At 45.7% G+C, this 18,163-nt stretch overlaps 1 protein-coding gene and 1 long non-coding RNA gene across 3 annotated transcripts; one reads left to right on the top strand and one right to left on the bottom strand.

Annotated features, from left to right (window-relative positions):
• The first annotated feature begins 4,281 nt into the window (after positions 1–4,281).
• Positions 4,282–7,991, top strand: LOC310731532 (uncharacterized protein). 2 transcript variants are annotated; one of them, XM_083551198.1, is made up of 3 exons: positions 4,282–4,401; positions 4,593–4,713; positions 7,238–7,991. In XM_083551198.1, the coding sequence occupies exons 2-3, from the start codon at positions 4,627–4,629 to the stop codon at positions 7,826–7,828; spliced, it is 678 nt and encodes a 225-aa protein (XP_083407324.1). In that variant the 5' UTR covers positions 4,282–4,401; positions 4,593–4,626; the 3' UTR covers positions 7,829–7,991. The 2 variants fall into 2 exon arrangements, with proteins under 2 accessions (XP_083407324.1, XP_083407323.1); XM_083551197.1 differs by having other exon boundaries at positions 4,282–4,713.
• LOC310731533 lies at positions 5,275–17,019 on the bottom strand. The gene is made up of 2 exons (XR_014535248.1): positions 16,601–17,019; positions 5,275–7,084 (listed from the first exon to the last, which is right to left on the bottom strand). It is a non-coding gene; the product is annotated as an uncharacterized lncRNA (long non-coding RNA).
• Between the last annotated feature and the right edge of the window lie 1,144 nt (positions 17,020–18,163).

The raw sequence follows: 18,163 nt of genomic DNA, 5'->3' as shown, positions 1-18,163 counted from the left end.
TATCAACAGTTTTCCTGCCACAGGCCAATATACTCTTAGCAAGCTTTCTAGCTCACCAATGGACTTTCAAAGGCCTAGCAACACCCAAAGTATAGCTCAGGTTTCTCTCCATTCACGAATAAATCTTAGCAGGGGATTTTAACTGTGTTTTATCTAGGAAAGATAGAAAAAGGGTGGATAAAGATCTTAATGTAGACAAAACATCGGTTTTATTGCAAGGTTTAGTAAGAGATTTTAAATTAGAAGACTGTTTTAAAACCTTGCATCCAAGAGAGGAGGGCTTCACCTGGTTCAGTGGTGACGGCACCAGAGCCTCTCGAATAGACTACGTTTTTACACGGGACTGCCCGCCAACCGATGCTACATTGACGCCCCTCTTCTTTTCTGATCACCTCTGATCACGCTGTCGTGCACCCTTTCGCTCCCCAATGGTGTGACGGTAGGGGGAGGGTTGTGGAAGCTGAACTGCTCCCTTTTAGAGGATGAAGGAGTGGTCAGAGAATATAAGGAGCAGTTCAGCCAATGGCAGACCCTCTAGGACCTTTTCGACTCATGAGCACAGTGGTGGGGGATGGTAATAGACCGGACGAGACAGTTTTTAAGGAAGAAAGGAAAGGAAAAAAAGTCGAAGGAAGAAAGACGCATGGTGGGGCTGCAAAAAAGACTGCAGAGTTAAATGAAGTGAAAAAGGAGATGTCAGTTTTAGCAGAAACCAAGAGTAAGGGGGTTATTTTAAGAAGCAAAGAGAGAGAGCTGGAAGAGGGAGAAAAGTGTACCAGGTACTTTTTTAAAAAGATTATATCGAAAGGGAGGGCTAAATGTGGCGGGGAGGGAAACGGAGAAAACGGAGGAAAAAAAAAAAAAAAAACGAGACATTTTATAAAGACTTGTATAGCCCAAAAAAAGTACACCTCGACACTGTAAAGGAAGTTTTAAATTTTTTAGACAAAAAGGTCGACAGTTAAAATGTGCTTTTAACCCAGGATTTTACCATTTTAGAAGTTCAAAAGGCTCTTAAAGGTTTTAAAAGAGGGAAGGCCCCAGGTATGGATGGACACCCTCTAGAGTTTTACCTGACCTTCTGGGACATTTTAGCACATGACTTACTGACTGTTTTTAAAGAATTTGAGACCTTGGACAGACTTTCTGACAGCTTTAGAATAGGGAGTGTTTCTTTGCTCTACAAAAAAGGAGAAAAGACGGACTTAAAAAACTGGCGACCGATCACACTTTTAAATTTTGACGGCAAACTTTTTAGTAAAGCTTTAGCTTCACGCATGTCGACAGTTTTAGAGGACGTGATCTGCCCAGATCAAGCCTGCGCTGTGCCTTGGAGGAAGATCACAGACAGCCTAGTACTGATCAGAGATGCCATCTGTTATGCGAGAGACAGAAACATTCGATTAGTAGTCATATAGATTTTGAAAAAGCTTTGATCATGTCTCTCACCAGTTCCTGTTTCAGGTTCTGCAAAAAATAGGTTTCCCAAAACGATTCATAGCTTGGGTGGGACTGCTGTACAAGGGCTTGATCAGCAGAATCTTGGTTAACGGGCATGTGTCCAAAGCGGTAGATATCCGCAGCGGCGTCCGTCAGGGCTGTCCGTTATCTCCCCTTTTGTATGTGGCCTGTATCGAGCCACTGGCAGATTTTGAGAAAGGACAAATAAATCAACGGATTGACCGTCCCCGGGATCGGTGGACTGACGGCGACTTGCATTTTATACATGGACGACGTGACCCTTTTAGCCACGGACGTTTTATCGGTATGAAGAGTGCACATAGCTCTCAGTTGTGTAGCGTGTTCAATTTCATTTAATAAATATAAGTTCAATCTTTCTTTTCTTTTCTTTTCTACACCTGTGCATCATCAACAGTTTTCCTGCCACAGGCCAATTTACCCTTAGCTAGCTTTCTAGCTCACCAATGGACTTTCAAAGGCCTAGCAACACCCAAAGCATAGCTCAGGTTTCTCTTCATTCACGAATAAGTCTTTCGCCTTTTACTAAAGATTTCCGTGGAGAGGAACCTTGATGAGTTCAAATTATTTTTGCAGGCTTTGCTATTGCAAAGCTACTTGTTTTCTATGGTTCAAGAAAAGAATTAGCATAGCGAGACTTTTATCCAAATCTTGTTGCTAGCTTCTACAACTTTTTCACCACCGCGCTGTGTAATATTCTGGAGAGTGGCTCAATAACTACCGTCCAGTAGTCAAAGCTTTTTCATTGGGTACCCTTAAGGCCGTCGCTTGGATCAGGTTATCGCTTCTCGGCCTTTTGGCTAAGATCAAGTGCAGTATCTTAGCGCGATGCCGCAAGAAGGCGATAAAATGCCGGCCCGGGTGGTGCGGCTTCGACATACGGTGAGAGTGGAGCTACGAAAGGACGCAACGTTGGAGGTGAAGAAAAGCTTTGGATGGGATTGGGTGGTTCTGCGACTTCTGCGTGATTTCTGTAGGATTCCTGCCGCAAGGATCCTCTGCTTGCAGGATTTTGCATCGTCTGGCTTCTTGGATGTGACCTTTGCCTCCTTTTCGGACTGCTCTTCATTTTTCGACTAATGTTCCAGACAGCTTGAAGAGGAAGTTTTGTACGGACTGCGGCTCGTGCCCCTTTTCGCGATGGATGAGGTCCCCTTGACGGTCCTCCTTTATAAGTGTTTTTTTTAGGCTACTAGAGCCGCTACTCTACACAATTAGGCTACTATTGGTGGGAGGGGATTTTAATGTTGACATGGAGGCAAGGGGTGGAGGGGAGCTGGCCCAGGTAATGGCAGGAGCAGGCCTGGTGGACATGTTCAGGGTGGTCGAACCGCGGGCTTTGGGCCATACCTGGAGGAATACCAGGGGTGATGCCTCACGGCTCAACCTCCTGTTTGTGGCTTATAGTGCGAGGGTGCAGTCATTCCTCCTGAAGCCCTTCTGGGCCTCTGATCACTGCATGGTGATTGGTGAAATTTGGGTAAAGGTTGGGCAAAGAGGACGGGGCTTGTAGCGGTTAAATGTGTCCGTGCTGCAGGACCCCTTCTTTTGCCGAGTGTTCCGCCACCTCTATAAGGGCTGGCGGCGTATGCGAGGACTGTATGCCATGCAAGCAGATTGGTGGGAGGACACCAAAAAGCGGATTGCCATCCTGTGCCGCTGGTGGGGACAGGAGATGGCAAGGAGAAGGAGGAAGAAGGCTGAGGAATGGTCTTTGGTGTTGCAGGACGCCTGGCAGAATGCAGATCAAGGGCTGATCAGGGACGCTTGTGAGGCCTTGCGGGCCCACTATGAGGCTGAAGCCCGCGGTTATTTTGTCCAGGCAGGCAAGCAGGCATTGGAGGAGGATGAGCGTCCGACACGTTATTTCTATTACAGTGTTAGAAGCCATCAGCGGGGCTCATACATGCAAGGTCTGAGACAGGGTGCTCAAGTGGTGACCTCGGCCAGGGAAATGCTGGAAGTGACTAACTCCTTCTACAGCAGTCTCTTTGGCGTGAGGGAAACGAGAAGTGACCTCGCAACGGCCTTTTTGGACACTGTGGCCGGCAGGCTGCCGGGGGATAATGCATCGGAGCTAGAGGGACAGATTTCCCTTGAGGAAGTGGAAAGAGCCATGCTGTCCCTGAAGACAGGCGTAGCCCCCGGTGGGGACGGTTTACCGGTGGAATGGTACCGGACTTTCTGGCCACTGGTGGGCCCGGATTTGTTGGCCTTGTATAGGGAAGCAGTAGAGTGCAGTGCCCAACCTCTGTCCGCTAGAGTAGGGCATGTCACTCTCCTTCATAAAAAGGGCGACAGGCTAGACCTGGCAAACTGGAGGCCGATCACGTTGTTGACGGCTGACTACAAGATTTTGGCCAAGCTGATGGTTCTCCGCCTGAGAGAGGTCATGGGTGGTTCACCCGGACCAGACCTGTGGTGTGCCTGGGAGGATGTGCGGCATGAACCTGGCGCTGATCAGAGATGCATTGGCATGGGCAGAACAGCGCAGGGTACCTCTGGCCGTGCTAAGTTTGGACCAGGAAAAGGCCTTCGACCGGGTCTCACACGGGTTCCTATTCGCACTTTTGGAGCGAATGGGCTTTGGGCCTGCTTTTACCGCCATGGTCCGCCTGCTATACGCTGGGGCGGTCAGCCGCGTGGTGGGGAATGGCTCCGAGCTGATCCAGGAGGCGAGTGAAGATGCTGAATTTCTGTGTTAAATAAAAACTTTATTTACAAAGAAATAACAGTGTCTATGAAGATTCATTCCAAGAAACAGCTACACTCCATCAAGACAAGAAATATACATCACTACAAGAGACCCCCTCTGTGGCCCCGGAGGCCTCGGACACTTGCCTCCTCGACCCCCAGCCCATGGGGATAAAAGAGAAGCAAGTGTCACAAGAAATAATGTGATTTTAATGTTTGTCTCTGCAGGTTTGTATATGTGGTTTTAAAATAAAAGTACATGCCTTTTAATTAACCATACTGCTCATGGCCCTCACCATTTCAACAATAAATGTCAGAAGTGTGAGGTCCCCCCTCCGAGCACAGAGTGTTTTATCCTTTTAAAAATATTTTAAGTCAGATGTTTTTTTATTGCAAGAGTGTTCTCTGCCTTATTACAGGAAGTGGGAGGAAAGGTGGACTACGGGACCCTCCATGTGGAGCGGTTCCAAAGGCAACAAGAGTGACGGTGTTGCCATTTTAATCAATAATCCAAACATCGTGGTGAAAGGCAGCACGGTGGTGAGGGACGGTTGGGCACTTTTAGCAAATCTGACTTTTTTAAACACGGATCTTAACATTCTTAATGTGTATGGTTTTACTGAAAAAAATGAGAGGTATGAACTTTTAGAAACCTGCAGCCCCACATGCTTGGGAGGGCTCCCCTAGTTTTAGCAGGGGATTTTAACTGTGTTTTATCTAGGAAAGATAGAAAAAGGGCAGATAAAGATTTTAATGTAGACAAAACATCGGTTTTATTGCAAGGTTTAGTAAGAGATTATAAATTAGAAGACTGTTTTAAAACCTTGCATCCAAGAGAGGAGGGCTTCACCTGGTTCAGTGGTGACGGCACCAGAGCCTCTGGAAAAGACTACGTTTTTACACGGGACTGCCCGCCAACCGATGCTACATTGACGCCCCTCTTCTTTTCTGATCACCTTATGCTGTCGTGCACCCTTTCGCTCCCCACTGGTGTGACGGTAGGGGGATGGTTGTGGAAGCTGAACTGCTCCCTTTTAGAGGATGAAGGAGTGGTCAGAGAATATAAGAAGCAGTTCAGCCAATGGCAGACCCTCCAGGACCTTTTCGACTCACGAGCACAGTGGTGGGAGATGGTAAAAGACCGGACGAGACAGTTTTTAAGGAATAAAGGAAGGGAAAAAAAGTCGAAGGAAGAAAGACGCATGGTGGGGCTGCAAAAAAGACTGCAGAGATATTTTAAACTTTTAAATAATGGGTTTGATTTTAAAGAAGAGTTAAATGAAGTGAAAAGGGAGATGTCAGTTTTAGCAGAAACCAAGGGTAAGGGGATTATTTTAAGAAGCAAAGACAGAGAGCTGGAAGAGGGAGAAAAGTGTACCAGGTACTTTTTTTAAAAGATTATATTGAAGGGAGGGGCTTCTACAAAGCTAAATGTGGCGGGGAGGGAAACGGAGAAGGCGGAGGAAATTTGAAAAGAAATGGAGACATTTTATAAAGACTTGTATAGCCCAAAAAAAGTACACCTCGACAATGTAGAGGAAGTTTTAAAATTTTTAGACAAAAAGGTCGACAGTGACAATGTGCTTTTATCCCAGGATTTTACCATTTTAGAAGTTCAAAAGGCTCTTAAAGGTTTTAAAAGAGGGAAGGCCCCAGGTATAGATGGACTCCCTCTAGAGTTTTACCTGACCATCTGGGACATTTTAGCACATGACTTACTGACTGTTTTTAAAGAATTTGAGACCTTGGACAGACTTCCTGACAGCTTTAGAATAGAGAGAGTTTCTTTGCTCTACAAAAAAGGAGACAAGACGGACTTAAAAAACTGGCGACCGATCACACTTTTAAATTTCGACTGCAAACTTTTTAATAAAGTTTTAGCTTCACGCACGTCGACAGTTTTAGAAGACGTGATCCGCCCGGATCAAGCCTGCGCTGTGCCTGGGAGGAAGGTCACAGACAGCCTAGTACTGATTAGAGATGCCATCTGTTATGCGAGAGACAGAAACATTCGATTAGTAGTCCTAAATTTAGATTTTGAAAAAGCTTTTGATCGTGTCTCGCACCAGTTCCTGTTTCAGGTTCTGCAAAAAATGGGTTTCCCAAAACGATTCATAGCTTGGGTGGGACTACTGTACAAGGGCTTGATCAGCAGAATCTTGGTTAACGGGCATGTGTCCAAAGCGGTAGATATACGCAGCGGCGTCCGTCAGGGCTGTCCGTTATCTCCCCTCTTGTATGTGGCCTGTATCGAGCCACTGGCGCAGATTTTGAGAAAGGACAAATGGATCAACGGACTGACCGCCCCCGGGACCGGTGGACTGACGGCGACTTGCGTCTATACATGGACGACGTGACCCTTTTAGCCACGGATTTTGTATCGGTCCGAAGAGCGATGGACTTGACCGACTGGTACGGTCGGGCTTCGGGCGCCAAGCTCAATAGGAGCAAGTCTGAGGCCCAGCTTTTCGGGCCGTGGGAAAACATTGACAGAGGTGGACTGGAAGTGGATTTTAAAACAGAGTCGACGATTTTAGGGGTAAAATTTGACAAAGAAGGGGGAGGGAGCGGGAACTGGCCTGACTTGATAGGGAAAGTTAGGCAGCGACTGGTTTTTTGGGGACTAAGACAGATGACGATAGAAGGTAAAGTTTTAATTTTTAAAGCAGTGATTTTACCTTTGATTTTACTTGTCTGTTCTGTTTTTAGTCCCAATAGGAAATTTCTTTTAGGGTTGGAGAGAGCGGTGATTTACTTCTTGTGGGGGTCTAAGTGGGAGCGAATAAAGAGGGAGGTCATGAAGAAAAGACACGAAAACGGCGGCAAAGGCCTCCCGGACCCCCACCTGTTTTTAGGCAGTCGTTTCACCGCTCTCCACGTCCGCTATGCTGTGGGGTCTTATCTAAGGATGCTAAAGATTTTACCTGTTGACTTAAAACCCCCAGTGTCTTTTAACCTCCCAAAGGAGTTTTGTTTTATTAAAAAGTTTTTAAAGAAGTACCTTTTAGAAAATGAAAATGTCACCATTTTATCTGACCACTAGTCTCTTATCTCTCTTGTACAGGACCGGGAAAATGTGAGCTCAGTTTCAGGCCTTACTCTAGGTGAGACCAAACAAGTTTGGAGGAACGCTGCCCACCCGGCTCTCCAGAACAGGCACAAGGACTTGGCATGGATAGTGGCCCATGAGATCCTCCCGGTCAGGGCGGTAATGCACTCGCCCTACCTGCCCCCGGCCCGAATGCCATGCCCCAGAGACCGTCCGACACCTGCTCTGGGAGTGCGGCACTGCGCGGGACCCCCTGTTATTCCCATGCCTACCAGCGGGTGGGGTCCAGATGGATTACAAGCTCGCCGTCCTAGGATTGGGCAAGTGCTGGAAGGGCTTCACAAAGCAGCAGTTTTCAGTGCTCTGACTCACACTCAACGCCATAAAGGATGCCATCTGGTCCACCAGAAACCTGTTGGTGGGGAAACGCGTGACGGTGTCCCTGCATGCGAGCGAGCAGATGGCAAGGTCCACACTGCAGGGTTACCGCATGTCGTCATTCGGACGGGGGGGCCGGGGTCACACAGGAAAGGTCCCGGCTGCCAACGTACCTGGCTGCCCGTAGATGTCCCCTTACCAACATTGGCTACGGGAGCAGCGGGCTAGAAGCTGAAAGAACTCCGCTGGGACCTGAAGTGACAGGCCTTGGCCTGCTCTGAACACTGGAGTGATGGCCCTTTTTGATAGGGACTCGCACCCGGTCCTGAACAAGAGGGGATTATGATTTGGTCATTTATTTGTTTATTTATTTATTTATTTATTTATTTATTTATTTATTTATGTATTCATTTATTTATTCATCTGCTTTTTTTAAATAAATGATTAATTTTATTTAATATGTGGAAAGTGAATCACGGTGTAAGAATGTAATGGTGACAATAAAATATTTTTTAAAAAAAGCTCGATCCATCCGCTCCACGCATCAGCCCGATATTGCAGTACTTCTGGGAATGGTGCACCTCTTTACCTGTTCAAAAAGCAGAAATAACGAAGGAAAAAAATGAGCTCATGCTCATTGTTCTTTTCTTGAGTGCACATAGCTCTCAGTTGTGTAGCGTGTTCAATTTCATTTAATAAATATAATTTCAATCTTTTTTCTTTCTTTTCTTTTCTTTTCTTTTCTTTTCTACACCTGTGCATTATCAACAGTTTTCCTGCCACAGGCCAATTTACCCTTAGCAAGCTTTCTAGCTCACCAATGGACTTTCAAAGGCCTAGCAACACCCAAAGCATAGCTCAGGTTTCTCTTCATTCACGAATAAATCTTTCGTCTTTTACTAAAGATTTCCATGGAGAGGAACATTGATGAGTTCCAATTATTTTTGCAGGCTTTGCTATTGCAAAGCTACTTGTTTTCTATGGTTCAAGAAAAGAATTAGCATAGCGAGACTTTTATCCAAATCTTGTTGCTAGCTTCTACAACTTTTTCCCCACCACGCTGCCTAATAGTCTGGAGAGTGGCTCAATAACTACCGTCCAGTAGTCAAAGCTTTTTCATTGGGTACCCTTAAGGCCGTCGCTTAAATCAGGTTATCGCTTCTCGGCCTTTTGGCTAAGATCAAGTGTAGTATCTGTTCTCATCAGTTTAATATCTGATACGTCCTCTATATGAGGACTACATATTAAACGGATTTTTGACAGTGGGAGTCGGAAGAGGGGCTTGCTCCATCCGCTCCACGCATCAGCCCGGTATTGCAGTACTTCTGGGAATGGTGTACCTGTTAAAAAAGCAGAAATAACGAAGGAAAAAAAGAGCTAAATCTCCAAGATTTTGGCTAAGCTAATAGTTCTGCGCCTCAGAGAGGTCATGGTCCAGGTGGTTCACCCAGACCAGACCTGTGGTGTGCCTGGGAGGATGTGTGGCATGAACCTGGCACTGATCAGAGATGCATTGGCATAGGCAGAACAGCACAGGGTACCTTTGGCCAAGTTTGGACCAGGAAAAGGCCTTCGACCGGGTCTCACACGAGTTCCTATTCGCACTCTTGGAGTGAATGGGCTTTGGGCCTGCTTTTACCGCCATGGTCCACCTGCTATACGCTGGGGCGGTCAGCCGCGTAGTGGTGAATGGGCACTTGTCTGAGCTGATTCTACAGTGAGGAGGGGTCAGGCAGGGATGTCCGCTATAACCTTTGCTCTATGTTTTGTACATGAAACCTTTGGCAGAATGGCTAAGAAGGGAGCATGCGTTCCAGGGACTGCATATCCCAGGTGCAAGAGGGATAAGGGCCACGGTGTTGGTGTACGCTGATGATGCAACATTGTTTCTTGTCAGGGATGAGGACTTCTGTGCAGTGGGGCATGCTTTGGAGACCTTTTCAAAAGCCACTGGAGCATGTGTTAACGAAATAAAGAAGGAGAAAAAGAACAAGCTCATGCTCATTGTTCTTTCCTTGAGTGCACATAGCTCTCAGTTGTGTAGTGTGTTCAATTTCATTTAATAAATGACGAGGAGGCACCACAGCGTGTGTTTTTTTTTTTTAAAGAGGTGGAAGGGAGGCTCCTGGGGATGTCACGGCTTGACTTCTCCAGGAAGCTGATCCAGAAATCTCTCAATTTCAAACCAGATGAACTGAACTGCTTAGTGACACATCCCCCGAACAAAGGTTTTGATGTGAGTTTTAGAACTGCTTTCTTTTTGAATATTTTTTGGCAAAAGGTTTGACACTGTAAAGGCCCAGTTATCCATGTTCACAGTGGTGAAACTCTCTGACAATTCACTTAAAACAGTGTTTGTCAGAATGTTAAACGAAACTGTGGAGAAGACATTTGTGTCTGTCTGGGCAGATATTGCACCGTTAGAAGCCAACCTGTCAAGGTTTTAGATGAGGATGGTATCTGGAATTGCTCCCGGCGAATCCCCATTAAACAATGGGAGGACACCGGAGGTTACCAGGGCCTGAAGCATCTGCCCTTGATGATTGTGTTGGGAGAGAACAGAGGCTACATACATTTTCAGGGCATGCCCAAACTATGTTGGAAGTGTGGGAAAATGGGGCATTTAGCCAAAGTGTGTCAAGAAATAATGTGTGGGAAGTGTAAAGAAATTGGTCACAGGTTTGAAAAGTGCACCATTGGCACACGGTGCAATCTTTGTGGAGAATCAAACCATCTCTACATAGATTGTCCTGATAGTTTTGCCAACAAATTAAAAGGCAAAAAGATGGCCACCCCACAAGAGGAACAAACAGAGGAGGAGTCGGGCCCTGAGCTTTTGGCGGGAAATTTAAACTCCCAGCCAACCTCAGGGATTGGACAAGGTGGAGGAAGTGGGGTCAAATGTGGAGAGATTCATTTGGAATTAATCAGAATGTTATAGGACCCACTCATATTGGTGAACACACTCTTGATTTGTTGTTAACATTCGGATTAAAAATAAAAAACTTGTGTCACAATTGCACAGTCTGTCAGACAATTATCTCATCTCTTTTAAAATCTGCCTTAGTCAATGAATTACTACCTCACCACGTTACCATGTTAAGCGTAATTTCACGTCAGTTACAGCAGCGTGTTTTATTAGTAATCTTCCGGAAAATAAGATATTAAATATATCTCCATATAACCCCGCAGAGCTTGACTGAGCCACGGAATACCTAGAATCAACGTTATGTTATACTTTAGATGATGTAACTCCCCTAAGACCAAAATGGTCAGGGACAAAAACTTAGCACAGTGGTATAATGATCATACACGCACCTTAAAACAGACCACTCGGAAATTAGAACGTAAATGGCGTCAAACAAAATTAACAGTGTTTCAAATTAGCATGGAAGGAGAGCCTCCTAAATCATAGAAAATCTTTTAGTGCTGCTAGATCAGCATATTTCTTCACCCTCATAGAAAATAACAAGCATATTCCTAGATTTTTATTCAGCACAGTAGCAAAATTAACAGGAAATAAAAGCACTGCACTAACATGCACACCATCAATAGGTAGTAATGATTTCATGAACTTTTTTGATAATAAAGTTGAAAACATCAGGCAAGTAATCCAAACAGATATAAATCCAATTATAAGTAACCCTGTAGACAGCAGTGTAATTATAACAGACAATCAATTACAAAGCTTCACTCCTATTCATGAGAATTACTTAATTTTGTTAATTACCTCATCAAAATCATCAACCTGCTTTCTCGATCCCTTGCCTACAAGTTTCTTTAAACAAATAATTCCAAGGGTAATTCAACCTGTTTTAAAAATAATAAACTCTTTCATTAGCACTGGTTATGTACCTAGATCCTTCGAACTGGCAGTTATCAAACCCCTAATTAAGAAACCTGACCTTGACCCATGTCAGCTGTCCAACTACAGGCCAATATCAAATCTCCCCTTTATATCCAAAATTTTAGAAAAGGTTGTAGCACAGCAGTTATGCTCACATCTACTTAAATTTTTTAAATATATCAGTCAGGATTTTGGCCTCATCATAGCACAGAGACGGTGCTATTTAGTGGTAAATGACCTGCTATTGGCCTCTGATCAGGGTTTTTTCTCTTTACTTGTTTTGCTCGACCTTAGTGCAGCTTTTGACACCATTGATCACACTATACTGCTTGCTAGACTTGAGAATGTTGTTGGAATAAAGGGAACAGCTCTCTCTTGGCTTAGGTCTTATTTGATTGATCACTATCAGTTTGTTGATGTAAATGGTGAGTTCTCCACACTCTCTGAGGTAAAGTTTGGTGTTCCTCAAGGATCTGTCTTAGGCCCACTGCTTTTCTCTTTATATATGCTGCCTCTGGGTGAAATTATACATAAACATGATATTCGCTTCCATTGCTATGCTGATGATACACAGTTGTATTTTTCAGCAAAGCCAGACGAGAGAGATCAGCCTAACAATGTTGAGAAGTGTGTAAAGGACATTAGACAGAGGATGCTTGATAACTTTCTTTTGCTCAACTCAAGACAGAAGTACTTTTACTAGGACCACATGCAGCTAGAAGCAAACTTTCCGATTATATAGCATCTCTGAATGATGTTTCTGTTTCAGCGTGTACGGCTGTCAAAGACCTTGGTGTTATTATTGACCCTAGTCTTTGAGGCTCATGTGAATAATATTACCAGGATCTCCTTCTTTCACCTTAGAAATATTGCTGAAATTAGAAATATGATGTCGTTACAGGATGCAGAAAAATTAGTTTATGCTTTTGTTACATCTAAATTAGACTACTGTAATGCTTTACTGTCTGGGTGTTCGAGTAAGTGCATAAATAAGCTTCAGTTAGTTCAGAATGCAGCAGCAAGAGTCCTCACAAGATCTAGGAAATATGACCACATCACTCCTGTTTTAATCAGTCTACACTGGCTCCCAATCAAATCTCGCATTGATTATAAAATACTACTACTGACGTATAAAGCACTTAACGGTCTTGCACCAAAGTGTCTGAGTAAAATTCTGTACCAGTATAATCTTCCACGCTTACTTAGATCAAAAGGTGCAGGCTATCTGTTGGTTCCTCAAATAATGAAGACTACAGCGGGGGCAGATCTTTCTCCTATAAAGCCCCACAGTTATGGAACAACCTGAAAACATATTTATATAGTCAAGCCTTTCATCAGTAGATTTTGTCTTAGGTAAAGGCGCAGATCTGGAGGGAGCATGGATGTAGAGTGTTTGGTGAACTGGGATATTTGTATGCTGTCGTCCCCTCACTCTCACACATTCACTCAGGTTTGTTGACAGTGGTGTGGTGAGTCGTCTTTTATCCCAGAGATCCCTCATGTTGGTGTTACCTTCTGGTTCTCCCTTTTAGTTATGCTGCCATAGCGAGTCTTGCCGGAGTCCAAACTGCACAGTGGTATTAGCTTTCATACAACAATAAAGACACCTAATGATCCATATCCTTCTCTTCCTGTCACTCCTCTTTTCTCTCTCTCTCTCTCTCTCTCTCTCTCTCTCTCTCTCTCTCTCTTACTCTCTCTTTGTTGAGTTGTTCTATGCTCCTAAGGCTCCAGTGACCACTGTTCCTGCCCCTCTCCCCTCCGTGGATCTTCCCACTTCGTCCAGGGCTGCCTCTGGATAGTGTTCTTTTCGACTGGTGGTCACTCGGTGCCGCTTGGGACGGTTTCTCATCAACGCCTTGGGTGGTTCCGTGAATTCTGGAGTAAGAACGGGTGCTTTTGAGGATGGACTAGACTGTAGTTAATGTCAACAGTCTGCTACATCGACTCAGGACTACTTTTTGCTTCTGATCATCATCACTGTACCCCGCAATATCGTATATCTGCTATAAATGGACATTCGGTGGAACCCTCCTCTGCGGGATCTCCCCTCGTGGTAATAAAGGAGAAAAAGCTAAGGGCAGTGCATCGGCCAGATAGTTCCTCCTTGGAAGATATGGACCACATGTGGCACTTACCGCTTCCCAATGATGTCTCTTTTCTGCATTTTAAGCTAAAAACATCTTCACCAAAAGGGCTACAAGATATCCTCTCTGTGGTCCCGGAGGCCTCGGACACTTGCCCCCTTGACCCCCAGCCCATGGGGATAAAAGAGGAGCAAGTGTCACAAGAAATAATGTGATTTTAATGTTTGGCGCTGCAGGTTTGTATATGTAGTTTTAAAACAAATTACCTGCCTTTTAATTAACTATACTGCTTATGGCCCTCACCATTTCAACAATTAATGTCAGAAGTGTGAGGTCCCCCCTGCACAGAGTGTTTTATCCTTTTTAAGATATTTTAAGTCAGATGTTTTTTCATTGCAAGAGTGTTCTCTTCCTTTTTTAAATAATTACAGGAAGTGGGAGGAAAGGTGGACTACGGGACCCTCCATGTGGAGCGGTTCCAATGGCAACAAGAGTGAAGGTGTTGCCATTTTAATCAATAATCAAAATATTGTGATGAAGGGCAGCACGGAGGTGAGGGACGGCCGGGCACTTTTAGCAAATCTGACTTTTTTAAACTAGGATCTTAATATTCTTATGTGTATGGTTTTATGGAAAAAAATGAGAGATATGAACTTTTAGAAGACCTGCAGCCCCACATGCTAGGGAGGGTTCCCCTAGTTTTAGCAGGGGATTTTAACTGTGTCTTATCTAGGAAAGGTTAGTGTGGCGTTATAGGACACATGTTCCCATAGCATTTCGACGCAGCGTCTCGTTCCCTCGGGGAACTAGGGTTACGGTCGTAACCTAGAGATGTTCCCCTTCAGGAACTCAAGCTGCATCGAAATGCTATGGGAACGAGGGTCCAATCACGCCACACTAACCAGACTGTGCCTAGAGAGTGAGGGCCTTGGCACCAGCACGTAGGACAGAGGAGCCCGGGGTGGCGCCCACTCATGACCACTCCCCACCCCGTGAGGGAAGCGTCCGCCATTAGCGTCACGCGACGACACGGAGTCCCCAACACTGGGCCACGGGACAGAAATGTCCGGTCTTTCCAGACATCCAAGGCTCAAAGGGCACGCCGCAGGACCTTGATAGTACGATGCGGGTTTCTCCTGAGGGAGAACCCCCTGTCCCGGAGCCACCACTGGAGGGGCCTCATGTGCAGGAGCCCGAGCGGAACTATGCTGGACGTCACCGCCATGAGACCCAGAGACCTTTGGAACTGCCTTACAATAAGTGGCTGGCCTTCCCGCACTCTCACGACGGCAGTGAGGATGACCTCGACCTGAGCAGGCGACAACCGTGCCTGCATCCTGGCCTCGTCTCACACTACACCGAAAAAGGTGGTTCTCCATGCTGGAGAAAGCACGCTTTTGCTGGCGTTTAGCCAAATCCCAAGCACCTTCATGCAGGCGAGGACGACATCTCATTTCTAAATCACCTGGTGCTTCGAATGAGCCAGGATCAACCAATCGTCGATGTACTTAAAAATGCGGATGCCCTGGAGCCGCAGCGGGGTCAGTGCCGCATCGACGCATTTTGTGAAGGTGCGGGGTGAGATGCCAGGCCAACACGCGGCATTGCCCTGTAGCCGCACGCCTTAGCCCCAACCACGTTCGCATAGAGTACGGGGTTTCCCAGGATTTTGACACCTCGGTATGCAGATCGGGAAAAAACAACAGGCCCCGGCGCCAAAGAAGTGGCACAGGATCCAGAAAACGTTCATCCAGCTTACTGGGTACGCGCTGCTTCTGCTGCTCCACCAGCCAAGCTAGATCCAGCTTTGCAAGGGCTCGCGTCACGACCTCGAGAAATTCCTCATACAGCACAGGCTAAAAGGAATCCACGGGCTCGCTAGCATCCATCAGCTCACCTTCCTCAGAAGGAGAGGCATGTAAAGCCACTCTGCTCGCACCGGGAGAAGAAGCAGCCATCAGGCCTGCTTCTCCTAGAGAGCAGAAGCTTGATTCAGCAGACGACGCTGAAGCAGACTCATCCGACTCCTACCCCGCTGCTAAATCGGTCTGCGAGCCCCACGAGTGCCGGCGCCACGAGGGAGAGAGCTCTGTTTAAAGAGCACCAATTGTGCATGCTCCACTACCAGGCAAACAACACACCGATCATGCGAATCCTTAACGGTAATGAAACGCGGACATGGATGAACACACTTGCGGTAATTCTCTCTGCCAGCCATCACTCGATCAGAAAAACACAGCGAAACAGCGCTTACCTGAACGAGCAGAAGCTAGCGTCTGGTCCATCTCGCAGCCATTTGTAGCTTCCTGTTTACGCGACGTCGCCCGCTGATGATGTCACGTTCCAAATGTCTATTGGTCAGATTACACATGTGGTTCAGAGCGCGGTCACGCAGGCGTTTTCCCATAGCGCTTCGACGCAGCTCGAGTTCCTGAAGGAGAACTGAACAGCAGAATCTTAGTTAACGGGCATGTGTCCAAAGCGGTATATATATCCACAGCGGCGTCGTCAGGGCTGTCCGCTATCTCCCCTCTTGTATGTGGCTTGCATCGAGCCACTGGCACAGATTTGGAGAAGGGACAAATGGATCAACGGACTGACCGTCCCCGGGACTGGTGGACTGACGGCGACTTGCGTTTTATACATGGACGACGTGACCCTTTTAGCCACAGAAGTTTTATCAGTACGAAGAGCGACGGACTTGACTGACCGGTACGGTCGGGCTTCAGGCACTAAGCTCAATAGAAGCAAGTCTGAGGCCCAGCTTTTCCGGCCGTGGGAAAACATTGACAGAGGTGGACTGGAAGTGGATTTTAAAACAGAGTCTATGATTTTAGGGGTAAAATTTGACAAAGAAGGGGGAGGGAGTGGGAACTCGTCTGACTTGATAGGGAAAGTTAGGCAGCGACTGGGATTTTGGGGACTAAGACAGAGGACATCGGTTGAAATTTTTTAAGCAGTGATTTTACCTTTGATTTTACTTGTCTGTTCTGTTTTTAGTCTTAACAGGAGATTTATTTTAGGGTTGGAAAAAGCAGTATTCTATTTCTTGTAGGGTTTTAAGACAAAACCGCTGCCATGGCCCGATTCTGGATGTGGTCTTACCTGAGAATGTTAACGATTTTACCAGTTGACTTAAAAACCCCAGTGTCTTTTAACCTCCCCAAGGATTATGGTTTTATTAAAAAGTTGTTAAAGAAGTATCTTTTAGAAAATGAAAATGTCACATTTTAACTAATCACAAGTCTATTATCTCTCTTGTGCAGGATTGGGAAACTGTGAGCCCAGTTCCAGGCCTCTAGGTCTGGGTGAGACCAAACAAGTTTGGAGGAACGCTGCCTACCCGGCTCTCCAGAACAGGCACAAGGACTTGTCATGGATAGTGGCCCATGAGATCCTACCAGTCAGGGAGGTATTGCACTCGCGTGGCATGGCCACATGCCCTACCTGCCCCTGGTCCGAATGCCATGCCCCAGAGACCGTGCAACACCCCTGTTATTCCCATGCCTACCAGCGGCTGGGGTCCAGATGGATTGCAAGCTCGCCGTCCTAGGAGCGGGCAAGTAATGGAAGGGCTTCACAAAGCAGCAGTTCACCTTGCTCTGGCTCATTCTTAATGCTACAAAGAATGCCATCTGGTCCACCAGAAACCTGTTGGTGGGGAAACGCGTGACGGTGTCCCTGCATGCGAGCGAGCAGATGGCGAGGGGGCCGGGGTTACACAGGAAAGGTCCCGGTCGCCACCAAACCTGGCTGCCCGTAGATGCCCCCTTACCAACATCGGCTACGTGAGCAGCGGGCTAGAATTTGGAGGAACTCCGCAGGGACCTAAAGTGGAATGCCTTGGCCTGCTCTGAAGACTTGAGTGATAGCCCTTTTTGATAGGGACTCGCACCCGGTCCTGAACAAGAGTGGATCAAGATTTGCTTATGTATTTATTTATTTATTTATTTATTCATCTGCTTTTCTAAATAAATTATAAATTTTATTTAATATGTGGAAAGTAAATCATGCTGTAAGAATGTGATGGTGACAATAAAATATTTTTACAAAAAAAAAAAAAAAAATCTGTTCTTATCAGTTTAATATCTAATACATCCTCTATATGAGGACTACATATTAAACGGATTTTTGACCGTGGGAGTCGAAGAGGGGCTTGCTTAAACCGCTCCATGCATCATCCCGGTATTGCAGTACTTCTGGGAATGGTGCACCTCTTTACCTGTTAAAAAAGCAGAAATAAAGAGAGAGAAAAACCTAACTCATGCTTATTGTTCTTTTCTTGATAGCTCTCAGCTGTGTTCAATTTCATTTAATAAATATAATTTCAATCTTTTTATGTTCTTCTTTTTTCTTTTCTTTTCTTTCTTTTCTTTTCTACACCTGTGCATTATCAACAGTTTTCTTGCCACAGGCCAATTTACCCTTAGCAAGCTTTCTAGCTCACCAATGGACTTTAAAAGGCCTAGCAACACCCAAAGTATAGCTCAGGTTTCTCTTCATTTACGAATAAATATTTCGCCTTTTACTAAAGATTTCCGTGGAGAGGAACATTGATGAGTTCCTATTATTTTTGAGGCTTTGCTATTGCAAAGCTACTTGTTTTCTATAGTAGCATAGCGAGACTTT

Source organism: Silurus aristotelis (genome assembly GCF_946808225.1).
Source record: "Silurus aristotelis genome assembly, chromosome: 9".
In the NCBI taxonomy this organism is placed as follows: domain Eukaryota; kingdom Metazoa; phylum Chordata; class Actinopteri; order Siluriformes; family Siluridae; genus Silurus; species Silurus aristotelis.
Note: the sequence above shows the minus strand (reverse complement) of the source record. Positions and strands in the feature narration are given on the sequence as shown.